Raw genomic sequence first — 17,494 nt, 5'->3', positions numbered from 1 at the left:
CCAGTATACGTTAGCCTCTGAATCTGTGGTGTGGGTACTGAACATGCAATTCCCCCTCTCCTGGCCTCAGCTGGACGCTGGAGGATGAGCAGCTGGCTCAGGGCTCAGCAGCATCAGCCAAGGGCAGAGCAGCGACTGGACCTGCCTCAGCCCCGGCCGGGATCCCAGCACCGCTCATTACAGCTGCGCTGTGCCCGCAGAACGGAGACCAGCACGGCAGCAAACGTTTGAAGGGGGATGAACTTCAAACGTGGGGAGCTCTCCTTTTTGAATGCATTACCAAAGTTTTAACCTGCAAATCCCTCTCCATGGCGAGGCAGGGGCAGGCGCATCCCGAACCCTGCAGCACCCCAGTGCTTCCCGTCTCCCGCTCTCAACATGGAGCAGGAAAGTGTCACTGAGCATTTCACAACCACTACAAAAGGTTCAGTTCAAGAAACGGACAAAGGTTCAGGGAGGTTATTTTCCAGTTTCACACCCAGAACTGGTTTGCCTAGACCAGAATAAGCTCAGGGTAGTTACTTAAACACTAGGCTCCATTATTACCAATAAAGTGCATGGTGAGCCTGCCCCTCCCAAATGAGCCAGGCAGAAAACTCGCACCAAAGTTCAGGCTGGAGAATCATTTAAGAGGATAGTGCCATTTAACATTAACGTCAGAGACTTTGGGCTGTACGTTAGCTGGAACAGGCATGAGACAGAGCCAAGCCGTTGTCACCAGCTTATGAAGGACTCAGAAGCTCTTGTTCTCCTAATTACAGAAAATATGCTTTGATGATCTGCAGAAGCTAGATTTCAGCTGTATTCTCTGTTGCCTTCACCCCCAGGTTTTTCCGAAGTCATAACACTGTAAGTGCAGCCGCAGTGGGTTAGAGCAAGGGTGCCTCTGTCCCTGTGTTCAGTTGCCAGCAGTCTTGCTGGGGATGCTCGAGCAAGAGCAAGAACAGGGAAAGCATACACAGTGCTTCCCCCATAATACTCTCCAAGCTCTCAGCTACTTCCCTCAGGCTCCAGAAACACTCCAAGATTACATTTCCCTATTCAGCAGCCCCCAGCTGTGCTCTCTCTTTCAAGAGTTATCTAGTCCCATCCTGAACACATCTAAACCTCTTAATTCAACAGGTCTGCTCCCTGTAGCAGTAGTGTAGGTCTTGCAACGTGTGTCTTTTTTGTTTAGTGTCACCCACAGGAATCACTAAATATATATTTCACTGTTCACAGAAAAAGCATGCTTTTAGTCCTCATAATTGCAGAGGATGTCTCAAGATTGCCACATGGGCATACCCTAAAGGCTCCTACGACACCTGACAGCAGCACATAAAGGAAAGGGATGGATGATAAAGCATCATACAACTTTCCTGCAGACCTTTAGATCCAGTCTCAGGGGGTTGAAGATAACCTGGGCTCCAGAGCAGCCAGAGAGTTTCACATTTTAACAGCGATACAGCAAAACAGCAGGAAAACTAGACAATTTTGTTTCCAGTCCAAAACCTGGGCCAAGGTTTTTTCCCTGTAAACATTTGGGAGGAAAACCTGACATGCTGAAAACAGCTTCCTTAACATTTGTTTCACCTGGCCTCTTCAGGCATCCTCAAAAGGTCCAGAAGGAAAAATGCTGTAGCGCTTCCTTATGCTGCCAGGTGGACATGCTCAGTGCCCAGAGGCTCCTTCATTTGGCCTCCTGCACCTTCGCACCCTTCCCCTCTACCCGTTGGTGGCAGCCAGGCACCCGCCTTCCTGCCTAGACTGGCCCCTTCCTCCTGTGTAGACCCAATTCCAGCGTCACAGCTGGAGGGGCTTGGGGTTTAGTTTTGGATTTTTTTGTTTGGATCTGAACCAAAATCAAGATCTGCATTCTTAAGTGCCTCATCAACTGCTGTGGAAAGGAGAACCCACTCGTATGGTCTGATTTAACCCTTGTTACTGTTGGCTTCTTCTCCTGTAAAATAACTCCTTCTCAGCTCTGGATTAATAAATTCTGATAGTCCCTCATCTCTCTTCCTGCCAGCCCTTCAATGTCATTCAAGGTGATTCAGAAAGCTTTTGGTATCAGCCAAAGACAATACCTAGATATTCCAGGAGAGGAGGGAAAAGCGTTTCCCATCAAAGCACAGCATGAACATTGCAGCCTAATCCAAACACGAAGCAGCAAGCTTCCCAGTGTCTTGTCGCCACAGCTGGAGACCTGCCCAGCACCCGGCACCCTCCAAGAGAGCAAACACAGGGTGTGGAAGGGACTGAGCCCTTCCTACACCCGCAGCAGTATCGTGGCAAAGCCCCATGTAAGCGAGGAGGGGCATGCCCATCTTGGCAGGCAGAGTACCCCTAGCAGCATTTCTGACATGTTTTTACTTCTCACTGATAAGCCCTCCTGCGTCTTCCTGCTCCACCACAACCATCCCAGCATCTGTGCAAGTAGCATTAGGGATGGTATGCAAGGCAGCGCCTGCGTATCAGTGGCTGGGATGCTCCAGCTAGGTGCCATGGATTGGCAAACACAGCACTGCTGGTGGCCGAGAGAGCTCAGTGAATCAGGGACGCTTCCTAGAGACCCACGCACGCCCGATGCCAGGCCCTGGGAGCAGCCCAGGAAGGAGGGGGTTGCAGTCTCTTCATATGGGGCACTCATCACAGAGGGGAAGAGACTGAATTTCTCAACAGTGCATTGTATTTTGATCTAATCTTGTGAAATAAGGATGTACTGGAGATGATGCATTCCCTTTTCCTCCTACAACAAAGCGTGGAGGAGTTCAGACAGCTGCCAGCATGCCAACTCCAGCCCTGGTGATGTGGGCTTCCACGGAAAGGACTTTGAGCCTGGACTGGAGATGCATGACAACTACTGCAACATTGAGATAGAGATTTACCAGAAGGCCCTAAAATGCAGTGGGAAGCAACTAGGAGGGACAGAGGACAGGAGGACCCCTTCAGCCACATCACTGCCTAAACCAGTGACATCCAAGGGCTGCTCCAGAGGAGGCGTGCCCTACTCCAAAAGCCCTGCACCGCTACTTAGGATGGACAAAAGCGGTCAGCGTGGGGTTTGGTGCCATTTCACACCTCCAGCACCTACAAGGCTCACCGGCTGGCACATCCCAGCAGAAGATCAACAGCCTATTCAGCTCCCGTCATCGAGCACAAGCCCATGCGCCCACCTGGACGCTCCCCTTGTCATCTTCACAGATCCTTTACTTCCCTGCCACGGGTGGGCTGGGAGGGGGTGTGAGGAGGATTACCCTTAGAGTTATCCCCTAACAGCCCTGCCCAGACATCAACATATAATAAACTGGTTAAGGTTGCCAAAGACCCACGCAGACTAGAGATGTCCCAGCCTCATTAGGCTTCCTCCAAAACATGGCAAAGGAGGCAAAATAAGGAACTGCCATGTTTTCAGTATTTCTTAACACACTGCACTTCTTTGGAGACAGCAGAACATGTGGCAGGCAGCCAGCTCCAGATTAGCTTGTTTTCCACCTGGTTTTCTGGTTTTCAGGTGCGATCTTTCAGAGCAGGGAACCAGGGACTGGGGGAGAAAAACCCAAGTCCAAAGGGGGAGTTTTCTAATCAGCCTCCCCCAGCTGCTCCTGCTCCCTTCCCCAGCAGCAAGGACCAGCCCCAGAAAGCAGAGGGATACCAAGACACCTCACCATCCAGGCTGCCGCTCGCAAGATTCAGGCTGTAGCAAAATGAAAGGTAAGTAAGTGGATTTCATCCTGCCTCCAGCCCCTGAGCAATTAAAAGATTAATGGAGCCCTTTAAAACATGGTGATGTGTAGATTTTCAGGGGATTTCACTTTCCAACCTCAAAGGCCTGGGGGGGGGGGGGGGGGGGGAAGGAGAAGGAAAACAGTATCTTTTTCTCTATATTGTCAGGTATCAAAAACTCAGCCTGCATTTGGTAAACACTCGCTCCACCCGCTTCAAATAGGTTAAAGAATTATTCCCTCTCCGTTTACTAATAGGTAAACTGAGGCACAGATCTTAAGTGAGTTTACCAAAGTTAGGGAAAACCTTTGCGGCAGAGGGACATGTAGAAACCCCATCTTTAAAACGGCTTTATCCTGACCATTCGGCAGCACGGCTCACAAATGACGGCTGGAGAGGCTGGCACCAGTGGCCATCGGGGCTCTTCCAGCCCCTGTTTGCACAGATCCGTTCCGGGCACCTTACCACTAGATCCATGATCCTGCATTGCCAAGTAGGAATCGTACACGTCCTTCCTTAAGAAGTTAAGAAAGCCGCTCTTCCTGGCAAACCTGCAGACGAAAGCCTGCTCGTAGAGGCAGTTGAGGAGGAAGCAGCCCTGGATCTGGTCTTCCTCCATGCCCGGGACCTGCTCTACGAGAGCCAGGTTACAAGCGGGGTCCTTGCAGCAGGCTCTCATGCAGTCCCTACTCCGATGGACCATGGGGGACGACAAGAAGGTGGCTCCATTCTGGACAGAGGCATCCGTATCCAGCACCAAATCCGGCATCCCTGCCGTGAAGTCCTCCAGGCACGCTTCACCGAAGGGTTTTTCCTCCTGCCCTTTGCCGCAGTCCACCACCAGCGCAGCGCAGACACAGAGCACGAACCACGGCCCCGGATTCCCTCTGGCCATCCCGGCACCCCGATCCTCACCGCCTCGAGACCGTAATCCTTTCCTAAAGGAGGGGAGAAGATAGATGAAGCGAAGAGGGCCAGTGTCCCGGTGCGTGCCAAACCGGGCCGAGCGGGGCCACGCTCCGGCTCCCCGCTCCCCCTGGGGCGGTCGGGGTGTGTGTGTGTGTGTGTGTCCAGCCCCCCACCCTGCGACTCAGCCCCCCACCTGGGCGGTGTCCGGCGAAAGCGCTGCTGGGAGCGGGGCGCCCCCCTCGTTCCCCTGCGCTTCCCCCCCCCCCCCAAGGTGCGCCTTCAGCCGCCTCCCGCGGAGACAAAGGCACGGAGAGCGCAGGAAGTGAAACCCAACCCGGGGGGGGACCGAGTCCCTCCCCTGCACGCTGAACTGCGTAGGAGGAAGGGGAGGAGAGCGGGGCTGAGTCACCCCCGCGGCCGGACCCGCAGCGCCCGCCGCGGCTGCTGGGGGGGGCGGGGGGCGCGCTCGGTGCGGCCGCCCCGAAATGGGGAATGCACCCGCTCCGAAATGGGGAATGCACCCGCTCCTAGGACACAATGTTCCGTTTGAGTGAAAGCCCGCGGTGGCATGCCCGGAGGCTGACCGTGTGGCAGCAGTGAAAACTTTCGGTAGCCACCCCACACCGATGAGCAACGTTTCATTACTCTACTCGACCTCGTATGGATGAGCCGCGGTCCGCGCAGAGCCCTCGCCTCGCAGGACGGGGCCGTTCGGGGCCGCGGGAGCACAAAGGCTGCCTGCCGTAGCTCCCATGTATCTTCTCCCTTCCTGCTTGCAGATCCGCGATGAAATCCCTGTGCTCAGCGCGTACACCAGTGTCATCCAGCCCCTCTGCCTGTTAACAGTCCTAACGCCCCTGGGTAAGCTCCTTATCCCTCTGTCGTCGTCCTTAGGTAAAGCAGGGAGAGCTTGTTAATTCGCTCAAACATTATTTGTAATGAAAGATTTGTAATAAAAGAACAGCAGCAAATGTAAGACGATGCTGAGTGGCGTATCTCTGACGAGAGATGGTGAGCAGCAGCTGTGTATCGAGCAGCAGCCGGCTTTGTGGTTTTGGGGACCATTCTGGTGTCCAGCATTTCAATTCTTGCTGCTTCTCTCTGTATCCTCATGGGATTTATTGAGAAATGTTAGAGACATGTTTCGTCCCTCTGGCTGTCACAGACAAACGCTATGGGAACACAGTGTTGTGGGAATATTATTTTTCAATACCTGTCACGACATTCTATGGCCTCATGCTGACATTTGTGTATAGTAGTGACTTCTGTTTGGAGAAGGGAACTGCTTTGATCTGGCTATGGTAGGGTATAAAAAAAAAATACAGGCAAAGCCTAAACCATGAAAATAGGTGATAGGGCAGTAGGAAACATGCCTGTCTGCAGAGCAGAGATGTTAGCTTTCCTTATCGCCTCTATGAATCTTTTTCAGCAGAGGCATGGGTGTCTCCCACTCCACACTCAGACCCCATCTCTATACCAGGTCTTTAGGACCCACCTGTGGCTCATGCGAGCGGTAAAGGCAGAGCTGACCTTGCTGTCCTGCACATCATCTAAATACGTGCAAGGAGAAATAAAAACAACAAGGTTGCCTCCTTCTTTTATTCTGCACTGCCTGAGACACTCTGCTGGGGGCTCCCTCTTGTATTTAACCTGGAGGAGACTTTTTCCTGTATAAATATTTAAAGCCTTCAGTCCAGAGCCAGGTGGGACTCAGTGCAGTCCCCTGACCCAGCGTGCTGCTCAGGGAGCAGCTGGCCCCATACCCTGGGGCCAAACACTGGTTTGCAAAAAGCAGTGACCGGGCTTGGATATCCACACTGGCAGAACTGCCCCTAAACAGTCTGTTTTGGTATTTTTGACTAACTGGCAACAATCTGATCTGCCTCAGAAGCAGTGTTGTGTTACAAAACCTCTGTCAAGGGTTCCTGCAAACCTGAAGGACATGACGTCTCCTCTGCTGTGCCAGGTAACATAACTCCTACAAATGCAGAGCTGGGAGGACTCCTTGATTGGCACCTTTAGCCCCGTTTTGGCTTTTGGGGTGTTTTTTGGGTGTTTTGTTTGTTGTTTTTTTTTTAATAGTTATGAAGGGATGAGCCCTGTCATAAGCTGATCAAGCCTAGCCTTTAGAGTAGGTTGTCCTGCTGCAAGATTTTCTGCTGCTCACCCTAAATGTATTTATAGTTACTTTATATTCCAGTATTCTCATGCACTATTATCCTTTCAGTTGAAAAAATCTTATCTCCTTTTGTCTTTTCAGCTGTATTTATTTTAGTGAAATCGTACCCTAACTCAGCCTAATGCAAGCAAGCCAGGATCTTTCAACCACTTCTTTTATGGTACAGTCTCCATTTCCCCTCTCTTGTCCTAACGGCTTTTTTCCTGCACATTTTCCAAGTTCAGATTTTTTATTATTAAATATCTGTTAGAGAATGCTATGCCACAGTCTAAAGAATGGATCACTGTTACGAAGTATTTAATCTTCTTTCTCTCTCTGCTGAAGTATGTTGCTGAATAGGTCTTAAGATCATATTGGTATCATTCATAGGCTGACTGCAGAGCTGTCTTATGAACCATATATGTTCTATGGATCTTGTTCTCGCTGCCATTTTCAACTGATCAGCCCCCAGCTGAATTTTTTGGTGACAATTTCCTAAGTGTGTGATCTTAGTTTTTATATGCTCTGTGTTCTTAAATTTGATCCATTTTTTTTACTGCTTAGCAGATGGGTCTGGCTTGTTTATTTGACCTTTAAAGGTTAAATTTTTGGTCCTCCACTGTGGGAGGAATGCATCCCACCTCTGTGCCAGTAGCAAGCTTTCTAAATATGCACAGTTTCTTCTGGAGAGGTTTAGTAATTAAAATTTTAATTGAGATTAGTCCCAAGATCAAGGACTCTTCTAGGAACCTCTTTCTGTTGCAGCAGCTTTCCTTCCAACTTAGTAACTTACTCTTTGCCTTCCCAGCCTAGAAATCCCATTAGAACCCTCATCTTCTGCCAAACAAATAATTTCCCACGACTTCAGCGGAGCCATGTGTTATTCATATTAGAAGGGCAAGGAGGGTGTGTGATTTTATCACTCAGGAGTGTTTTTAAGGGGTCCTGAAACAGTGAGTCATCGTTGACTTTTGTCTGTCTTTGAGAAATGTCTGTTCTCAGTCTGGCAATAACTATTCAGGAGATGACTTGGGAGGATAAACCACACCATAGTTTAATATTTGACTAAGATTATATTAGACACGCATGGCTTGTAACAAACGGTGCAGGAGCCTGTGCCACCAGCCTTCTTGTGATTGCTATGGAGACCCCAGCACCCACTGGCAGGAAGGTGCCCACCTTCCAGAAGGCAGCGATCCCAACAGGCAGAAAAATAAGGAAGCCTTGGTCCAGGTCCCCTTTGCCCCATGGCATCACCGTCTGCAATGACTTCCGGACAGCAGCTTGTTCCGCTGGCTTCTGCAGACGAATCCATTCTGCTGTGCTTTACCTGGGAACCGCTCCAATGTATAACTAACACTTGGGAGACAGGTTTGCTTGCTTGCTTGTTTTGTTGTATGTGCCTCAGGTTAAACCTCCTGGGACGGTTTAGGGGTGAGACCCGGATGCAAGTGATGTGGCAAGGGAAGGAGACAGGGAGGGACCTCATAAGGCTGTGACTAACCACTGGTCTGGCAGAACAAAGCAAGGGAAAGGATGACAGGCTGCTGAGTCCTCCTGAGCGCCATTTCCATTGCATCGAGGGTAGCTTTGGGGAAGGGAGTAACAATGAGGGTATATTGTTTCTTTGGGGAAGTTCTTGTCTACAGTCCTGCATGGCACTGGCTTTTATTTTAATGTTGCCGGTCAAGGTAAACCCCTAAGGGCAGGAGCACTGGGAAAGTAAGAAGGGAAAACAGCGTCAGGACTAGCTACGCCGAGAAAGTATCTTCATTTTTGTCTTGTTTGTGCTAGGCTTTTGCAGGGAGACGTGTATGGGAATGTGAAGCAAAGAACCTTCAATTTGCAGGAACTAGAATAAACATTTCCCACTGAAGTCCCCATAGGCAACCTGAGCTGTTCTTTACAGCACCAGTGAGTGGAACAGGGTTGGCCGTGGGGTTCCCCATGGCCTCTCCTTCTCCATCGCTTCCTACAGTGATGGCATCCCTGGGAACCTTCTGACTTTCCACACCTTCAGGCCAGCTGCTAGTGCCTCTGGTGAAAGGCTGCTCTCCCCTGTGTTTGTAGCTGGTGATTTCCCTGCAGCTGTGAGCAGTACAGTCCCCACAAGTGTAATTGCAGCCTTTCAAGGGGATCGTTTCACAATGAACTTCTTGGTGCAAGAACTACACAGGTGGCCTCTGTGAGCCTGAAACGTTGAAGGCAGGCTGGAAAACAAGGAAGATTCCCTTCATCTATTCAGCCAGTGCTTCTCTTGTCTCCAATTCTACCATTCAAGGAGTTGCTGAAACCTCTGTGCTACATGAAAACACTGATAACGCTTTCAGTGCCGCAGGCCCCTTTCTGTAGGGAAACAGCAAAGCAATACAAGAGGGAGGGCAACAAAACAATATGGACAGGTTTTCAAAGATCCCTAAATAATCCATTTGGCATCTAATTCATGTTATCAGCTTCACCTAAGTATTCAAGGGGGGGGGGGGGGGGGGGGGGCTTTGTGCTCAGTGGAGATACTTACTCATCCCACTACCTATCGGATGTCGAGGATGGACACGGATAGTCAGAATTGCCTAAAGAAGGAGTTTGCTACTCCCCTGGTGTGCCAAGGCAGTAAGTACAACTATTTCTCATTTACCCTTCTCAACTGCTGATAAGCCATTAGCCTTTACCCTTCACTTGACTGTCAGCAGGCAGGCTAGCTTGCGTGGGCTCTTATCTTTATTGCTGAGACCCATCTATTTTCTGAGGTGGTGCCAAATAGTGCAATTTTGGGCTGATCGGTCAAATACTAAGTTGGGCAATGTTTTCCTCTTTCTCTTGGCATTCTTCCTTCTCACTGCCCTCTCAGTGCCTTATGACAGGTGAGACTGTCAGGGGAAGAGGAGTATGACTGATTACTGATCCTGTGACTGAATAATATATAGGCTGCTCTCCGCATGCTGGTGGGAAGGCAGCAGTACTGCTCAGATGAGAGGTGGGGACTGTGTGAGCTGGAAAACCCTGGCTGCTTCCTTAAGTCTCCAGGAGTTGAAGACAAAAGCTCTGGGGCAACAGTCCAGCCTTTTCTGTTTCCACACTCCTGTGGAGACACTAGAGGATGAGGGAAGTGGATGATGGGTGTCAAGATGCTGGGTGTACTGGGGCTGCTCACTTGGGGCTCTGGGTTTTTTTTAAGTCTCCACCTCTGGCTACATTTTCTGACCTGCACAACTCTTTTCTATGCCTGTTCCTGCTCACGGGAGGGTGCAGAACCTCTTTACCTTGTGGTGTCAATGTAGTATTGATACAGTCACCTCTGCTGTCTTCCCTGGTTTAATTTGTGTTAACCATCATGTTTGCAAACACAGGGAAAGTGATTATTTTCTAAAACAGGTGGAGAGTGGCTTCTGGCTGTCTTGAGGGGAAATGTTCCTCTCTAGGCTGGGACTCAAGGGAAAGGGGCCGACCTGGTTCTCTGGAAAGATGAGCTGGGGCCCTGCTGAATTATTGAGCATGCACCACAGTCATCAGCTCGGGGAGAAAGAGAAGCACCAGCTTAGATCACAGGTGTGGGATGGAGGTTATTAGCTTCAAGAACAGAGGTATGTAACTAGATCTGCCTCATGCATTTGGTTGCTCTGCTCCCTGGATCAGTGTCACAGCTGCTTGGTACTGCGACGCAGATGCTCAGCTTGGTTTGGTGGCCCTCTCTGGGGCCATAGACAGTCACAAAAGCCCAACTGCACAGTATCAAATACCCCCTTCTTTCAGAGGCAAAGCCTCACTCTTAGGGCAGGCATGGAGGAGCAGCACCTGCAGGTCACACACATGGAAACTGAAGTACAGTGTTTCAGTCTAACACTCAAATGTGTTGGCCGCGTTTAAACCCCTTTTATTCACCAACATAAATGATACGCAGATTTGCAGAGGACACGATCACCAGCAACTGCAGAAGGAAGTCCACTGGAGCTTACGTGTGCGCAGCACTTGTGAAAAAACAGGTTGCCTGATTAGATGTCTTAGTTGCCAAAGCATGTGAGTTCACTTCTGAAATTTTGGTCCAGGTTGTATGCCCAAGGCTATACGGAGAGGTAACCAGGTTGAAAATAAGATCTCATCTCCCAGCAATGCCTGAGGTCTCTGAGATCCCCCCGCTGTCCATGTCCAAACGAAATGGTGAATGTCCTCCTGTCCCTTCGGCCACCTGAATCTGCTGTGAGGTGAGGGAAGGACAGGACGAGGTGCAGCATTGTGGAAAGAATCACACAGCTGCTTCTTGTTTGGTGGCAGCTGGCGCTTGTCAGTGCTGGCAGGTGCCTGGTGCACCCGGAGGAGATGCTGCCTTCTTCAAATGGGACAATATCACTTACCCTGTGTAAAGGCACTCAATCCTGTGCCTGCAGGAACTTCTAGCACAGCCTCCAGAGTGTTACTGCACACAGTCTTTTTGCTTCTTCCTCTTGCTTTAATGATAGATTAAAATAGTTTATTACCGGAGGAGGCCTACTTTATCTGTAAATATTTATTTCTATATTGCCACCTCCTCATTACAAAGAATTCATGACTAAGCCATATAAGCCAAAGCAGTATGATGACCATCCTGCAATCTGGCTCATTTTGGCTTACGGCTTTCCTAAGAGGGCCTCTGACATCACCCATGAATCTCTTATTCCATTGTAGGGTGACACTGATAGAGCAGCACGAGGCCAGCAGGGTCTGCTTATTACTTTGTCGGTAAGAGTATGGACGGTGGGGTGAGCCTGCCTGTGGACCTTTTCAGATGCGGTATTTCAGGGCATTTCTCATGCTCAAGTGAGGTTACAAGTCAACAGCAGCTCAAGGCATTTGAAGAGCCATTAGGACACGTTACATTCCCCTTTTCCTCATCCTCACACCTATCCTGTGACCTACACATCCTGTGCTTCATAAATTCAACTATGCTTACAAAAGATTAACAGGGCAAACCCCACCTTTCATGTAGAGTTGAACTGAACTGCTCAATGAAGAGCACCAGAGTCAGCACAGGAGATGGAGGAAGGGGGCAACTTCCTTGCCGGCCTCTCGGCCGCTGCAAATTTTTGCACTGACTCAGGGATGCCCGGTAGCTTCTCTCATAAGCCTGGTCCTCTTTCTCTGGTCTTAATGCCAGCCTGTCTGGAGTTCCTCGGGACCAAAGAAAATACAGGTTGTTTGCCCCTATTAAAAAATGTCAGCCCTCGAACACTAAAATAGAGCACTTCTGTTTGGAGACAGGAACTTGACACCTGGCAGTGTGTCTCCTTTGTTCCAGTTACCCTGTGAAAAATCTGCCTGTGTTGGGCCAGCATATTAACCTTTGAAAAGTCAATAGTTGCAAACGCATTATAGGATGTTCAATGGGTTTTGCAAGGTTTCTAACAGTTAAGAATCTCTGAAGAACCTGCACTCACTGAACCTCTTACAACAAGGATTTTTCTGGGAAATTTTGGTCTAGATAAGACAATTTTTAGAAGTGAGATTAGAGGGAGGATACAGCAATGCAGTGAGGAAAAATGGGTAACACTGCTTAAATTAAATGGCTGACAGCTGTCTTCTGAATAGAAATTTTAGGCTGTCTGAAAAGTAGAGGAGGTGATATCCATTTCAGGTATACTTTAATACTTTAGCCCTCACTGATGTGGAAGCAAGTTTCGGGATCAGCATTTTGTGGAATTTTCCATCAGAAAAGGCTTTTATTTTTTTTTTGTTCAAATTCAGGATGAAAAGAAGGGCTCTGCCCATTTTTCTATCATGCCGTGTACAGGATGTTGCTGGCTGGCTGTACCACCAGGCTGTATCACCTGTACTCTGGGTACAGGGATGTGTCTTTGGCAGGGGGACTGGGTACAACACCCAGAGGAGAGCAGCCCCTGTGCAGACTGCCCCGCGCAGCCCTGCAGCAGCTATTAGTGGGAGAAGGGTTGGTGGCTTTTCCTTCACTTCGTCTAGCTCCTCGTCTCCAAGCGGGAAGTACCTTGGCTGCCAGGAGCCGCAGAGACTGACTTGCTTTCCCCATGTAAATCATAAGACTGGGATTGTTGGATCTGCTTCATGATGGAGGGGCTCAGCTGGTTTGTCCGTTCCACAGGGCATCTCCATTGGCAGGTCACCAGAGGGCTCTGGAGCGTATGAATAAAGAGGTGTGATACAGCGTCTAGAGGGAATGCAGGTGTCCCAGCGCCCTGGCACCCCTTAAACCCAGCCAGCCTGATTTCTGTTCCTCTTAACTGCGCTGCTACATGTATCCTTCTAAATGGCATAGGGCAATAATGCTGCAGACCTTTAACCTGTCTTCCAGTAAGAAAGAGATTGTAAGCCAAGCAATGATAATATATAATATAAAATATGATAGCAGTTTATGATGCTTCAGCAGGTGAACCTGTTTACCGTTGTTCAGTGGGAAAGAGAGAGTGTTACATCCCGAGACAGGCCTGGCCCTGCAGTGTCACTATGTCAAATACTGTGCTTTTTATTTTTTTAACTAAAAGCACAGATATTTTGTTTTCTCTCAGAAGCACCTTGCTCAAATGATGTCAGATTCAGGCCACTGGGATTTCTACAGAAATTTTTTGAGAAAGTTGGAATAAATTTACAGATTGTAGAACAATGTAAATGGGGCTGTTAAGACCAAGTTTGGCTTGCAGTGTCACTGAGCTGGTATTCTCACTCTTGCAAGATAGTGGATGTAGCCACCTGGCTCCAGACCACTTCTTATCTGCGCTGGGTCCAGTGCTTTAGCTGGAAAATGCCAAATACACATTTCACCAGGAGCAAAACCCTGTAGCTGCAGGCACAGTAGTTTGCAGAGGCTCCTGGAGCTTGAACACAGCAGGATGCAATGCATTATGTATGGATCGGCCCTCTGGAATTGCACATGCACGTAAGTTATGCCTGTAGGAAAACAGTCATTTAAAACCACCCTTTTCCCCACCTCTTGGAGCCGACTTCTGTTAAATATTAACCAACTTGGTTCGTCAATTCCTTGGTTTGCTTGGCTTCTTTTAACAACAAATGTTATTGCAGCAACTCCTCTGCCTGCCTCCCGGCTCCTCTCAGCACAGCCGATGGTGAAACCCAAGAATCTGCTGCTGTAACTCTGCCTGCAGGGCCTGGCTGCTGCCCCGGCCGTGTGGTGGTCTCCACCTCCCTCCCTGGCACCGCCAATGCTGCCTGCCTTTGGCACCTGGCAGTACCTCGCGCTGTGAGCCACTAGTTGCAGAGAGGCGTTGGTTAAAGGAAACAGAGAAAAGGAGCGAGGGCGTCCGCAGGAAGGCGAGTTCCCGCTGTTGGAGGAGGAGGAAGCCGAGGAGGAAGCCGTGAGCATGGCCAGCAACTCCAGTGCGCTGCCCCGGGTGACCTTCCAGACACCAGAGAAACCTGGGGAGGAATCATCACCCAGGAAACTGGGCAAGTTAACCATAAAGTACAACCGCAAAGACCTACAGCGCTGGCTAGACCTGGAGGAATGGATCAACACCCAGCTGCAGGAGCTGTACCAATGCCAGGTGAGTAGCTGGGGCAAATGAGCCCCTCGCTCATCAGGTGAATGGGACCAGAGGCCCTGTGTGCAGGGACAGAAGTTTGCTTGCTCTGCCTTACTGGAAATAGCTTGTCATCTTCAGCCTTCGTTAGGTGTCTTATTACCACCTGCTACAGCACTCTCTCTCTGGTGTGTGCTGTCAGAGATGCTTGCACCAATATGATCCAACTAGCTTTAAACTGCCTGGTCTTGCACCTGCTGGGAGGGCTGTAGCTATTGCTCACCGCGAGCTGCAGAACCTGGAGAGATGTACAAACCCAGGATGCTTCTTATTGCAGAGCCCCATGTGGTGAGTGGCTTTGCTGCAAGCAGTATCTAAGCTAGCTGGGTTGGAGATATCAGTGTATCCTTGTTCCTTTTGGTCACAGGAGTGTAGCTATAGACGCTGTTTGAATGAGATGCTCTGGATAATGCTGTACCTGTAGCTGCAGGGTCTGGGCGCGCCACTGGCAGCAGGGGAAAAAAGAGAAGAAACCAAACATGCTCAAATGTAGAGATCTTACGCCTTCATCTTCACAAATCCCCAGAGCTGTCTTCCGTGCCTGAGATTCCCCTTGCACCAGGAGCAGTCCCTCTTCAATTCCTCCTGCCTGAGAGCTGTCCCACTAAGAAAGATCCAGGAGTGCCTAGGCCCAGCATGTGAATGGCACCAGGCCTTACTCGAGCTGTTGCAGGGTACATGATGCTTTTTCTGCAGGGTGGTGTGACATTTAAATCAAGTTCCAGCACTGGCTGGGTACACTGAAATTTTAACCTGGTAGTATTGCTTCTGTTCATATTTTGTGCTTAGATGGATGGCACTTACACTGGGAGCCTTTGGAAGGGTTAGTGCTTTTCCATGTTTGAGATAACTCCTTTGGAGTGTGGTACAGAAAAAGGCGAAAGTATTTCCCACATTGTACATCATCGTCTTAAAGCCATTTAAATAGCTTGACTAAGGGTTTTGCTTTTAACTGTAGGACAATGGCTGGTGCAGTAAAGAGAACATAGCTTTCCTGACTCGCAACCCAGTACATCTTCAACAGAAGACATAGACAGGTTTAACAAATTGTGTAAAACGGCTTATTCATGTCCTGGATGTGGACGGACTAAATGAACTGTCATGCCCTTTCTGCCCTGTTTTATTTGCACCCCAGCACAGTGTTAAGCACATTTTTGAGATACAAGGGAAAAAGAGCTGATGATTGCTTAGAATCTTCCACTCGGAGCATCAGCAGCTTCAAATTGCAATCAGCAGTGGAAGTGGACATATTTAAACAGTCCAGGAAAGGCGATTTTTGTGCTATATGCCATGATGCTACAGAGAAACTCTTGTCTGCCCAGGCTGATTTTCTGCACCTGAGAGCCACAGAATGATGTCAGCTCCACAGCTGAAGAGCCAGACTTCAGGAACTGTCTCTGAGGGTGTCTGTATTATTTCTGTTGTCGTTTATTATTATTATCGTAATAATTTTCTATGTGACTGTTTCCTATTTGATATTTGTGGGAACGTACCAGGCTCTCGTGCCATGTTGGGAGAAAAAAATAGTTAATTTCTGGTTTAATTTATGCAGCAGAAAACAAATATGGAGAAGAAGGTCCTTCTGTTGCAAATGCATGGCTCCTCTGAAAATGAGCATATTACTGCTCCTGTTCTGTTAACAAACATTCTTTGACTTTCCAAACAATTTTATAGCTTGCGTAGTAAAAATGAGAAAGGATAAAGCTCATAATCTCTTCAAGACTTAATTATGAATTTCCAGTTATTTTCTATTGTTTCTAAATTATAGTAATAAATTCTCAGCTGTATCTAAGGCTTCTCGATAATGCATTATGAAACATTATATGGAGCACATAGGAGCAGATGTTATCGCTAGATCAAGTCAGACAGACAAAATGCAGCCCGCCTGCAAAGAGCTGGAGTGGTGGTCCCAGTGAGCGAAGGCTGTCCAAAAGAACAGTGGCAGTGACGGTGTCGCTTGCCAACCACGTCTGCACTGGCATTTAAGGGACTGTCCCCGGACTTGGTAGCTCAGCCTGACTGCTGAGATTTGCCAGAGATAAGCAGGCAGAATGGCTGCTGCTTTGAGTAACAGAATGTCTTGCCCTTTGGGGAGTTATTGCCGTTTTAAAGGGAAGGTTTGGGAAGGTTTTGGTTGTGGATCTGGTGTTTTTTTTTTTGTTTTTTTTTTTTTCCTCAAGATAGATGAGAAGCACTTGGTAGCAGCAGTAACATGACCCAGGATGAGGCTCCCTGTGTGCTACTCTTACTTGCCCAAGTCTACAGATGTACACTTGTAAAGGTGTCAGAAAAACAAGTCAGGTTACATTATCACTTCTGGGTTTCTGAGAATTAGCTGTTTACTGTCATCAGACTGGCTGCCCAAAGGGGATATTTTTTTTTCTCTACTACAAAATCCCAGCAGGCACAAATGAGAAATCCAGCCATGCCCTTACAGGAACAGACTGCCATTGGATTGACTTTGCTAGCACCTCTCCAGCACAACAGGTTTCCCAATTTCCTGGGGTATTTGGGCCAACCTAAGAGATTTGCTACCAGGAACTACGTAACATGATGCTGTGCCAGTCTCTGATGAGACTTTTAATAGGATACAACAGGGGGTTAAATAGGACCTTTTCAAATAAATACATGTGCCACAGTAAATTACTTGTAATCACCCAGGTGTCCAGCAGGTCCTCCTGCTCTCTTCTGTGCATCGTAGCAAGACTATTTAGTTAGCCCTGCTAGTCTGGGCTTCCTTGGGTCCATCGACTTCTGTCACATTGCCTCTTTGTCAGCTTCTTCCTTTGCTCCACCTGCCCTTGGCAGCGCAGTGTCCCTCAGTGACTTCCAGAAACCTGTGTGACAGAGTCAGAGCAAACAGCACTGCAGATTCAAACGCCAGCCAGGTTAGTTCAAACGTCGCCACATGATACAGATAATGTGAATGCTATGCTGTTTACTGTCATTAAGATTTTTGCAACAAAACTAAGACTCAGGTGACAATTTTGATTTTCAGGATGATTCCCTGCACATGGAAGCCAGAACACCATCCATACTAGGACCAGAAAGTCATAGGGAATTCCTATCCTGGCTCATCCTCCTGGCCTATTTAGCTTCCTAGCCAGAGACAGTCAGGATGGATCAACACTTGTTGTCTAAACAGTCACAGGAAAACTATTACTTTTAAGAATAAATGCTGTGT

At 48.7% G+C, this 17,494-nt stretch overlaps 2 protein-coding genes across 10 annotated transcripts in view; one reads left to right on the top strand and one right to left on the bottom strand.

Moving 5' to 3' along the window:
- The window catches only part of SPINT1 (serine peptidase inhibitor, Kunitz type 1), a 20,222-nt gene extending 15,301 nt beyond the window's left edge, over nt 1-4,921 (bottom strand). The window contains exons 1-2 of the mRNA XM_075105578.1: nt 4,808-4,921; nt 4,171-4,643 (exon numbers count right to left, since the gene is read on the bottom strand). Coding sequence (XP_074961679.1) covers nt 4,171-4,600 — 430 coding nt within the window. The 5' untranslated portion in view covers nt 4,601-4,643; nt 4,808-4,921. The remainder of the gene's footprint in view (nt 1-4,170; nt 4,644-4,807) is intronic.
- Nucleotides 4,261-17,494, top strand: part of PPP1R14D (protein phosphatase 1 regulatory inhibitor subunit 14D) — a 24,491-nt gene continuing 11,257 nt past the window's right edge. For 2 of the 9 annotated variants that reach the window (XR_012662539.1, XR_012662540.1), the window contains exon 1: nt 7,460-14,274. Coding sequence is in view for 7 of the 9 variants with exons in the window: in XM_075105587.1 (XP_074961688.1) it covers nt 14,092-14,274 (183 nt within the window). In the remaining 2 variants the exon portion in view is untranslated. Of the gene's footprint in view, nt 4,691-5,062; nt 5,476-7,459; nt 14,275-17,494 lie in introns of those variants that run through there. The other 7 variants (XM_075105587.1, XM_075105590.1, XM_075105589.1 and 4 more) reach the window with 7 other exon arrangements.

Source organism: Phalacrocorax aristotelis, chromosome 10 (assembly GCF_949628215.1).
Source record: "Phalacrocorax aristotelis chromosome 10, bGulAri2.1, whole genome shotgun sequence".
NCBI lineage: Eukaryota > Metazoa > Chordata > Aves > Suliformes > Phalacrocoracidae > Phalacrocorax > Phalacrocorax aristotelis.
Note: the sequence above shows the minus strand (reverse complement) of the source record. Positions and strands in the feature narration are given on the sequence as shown.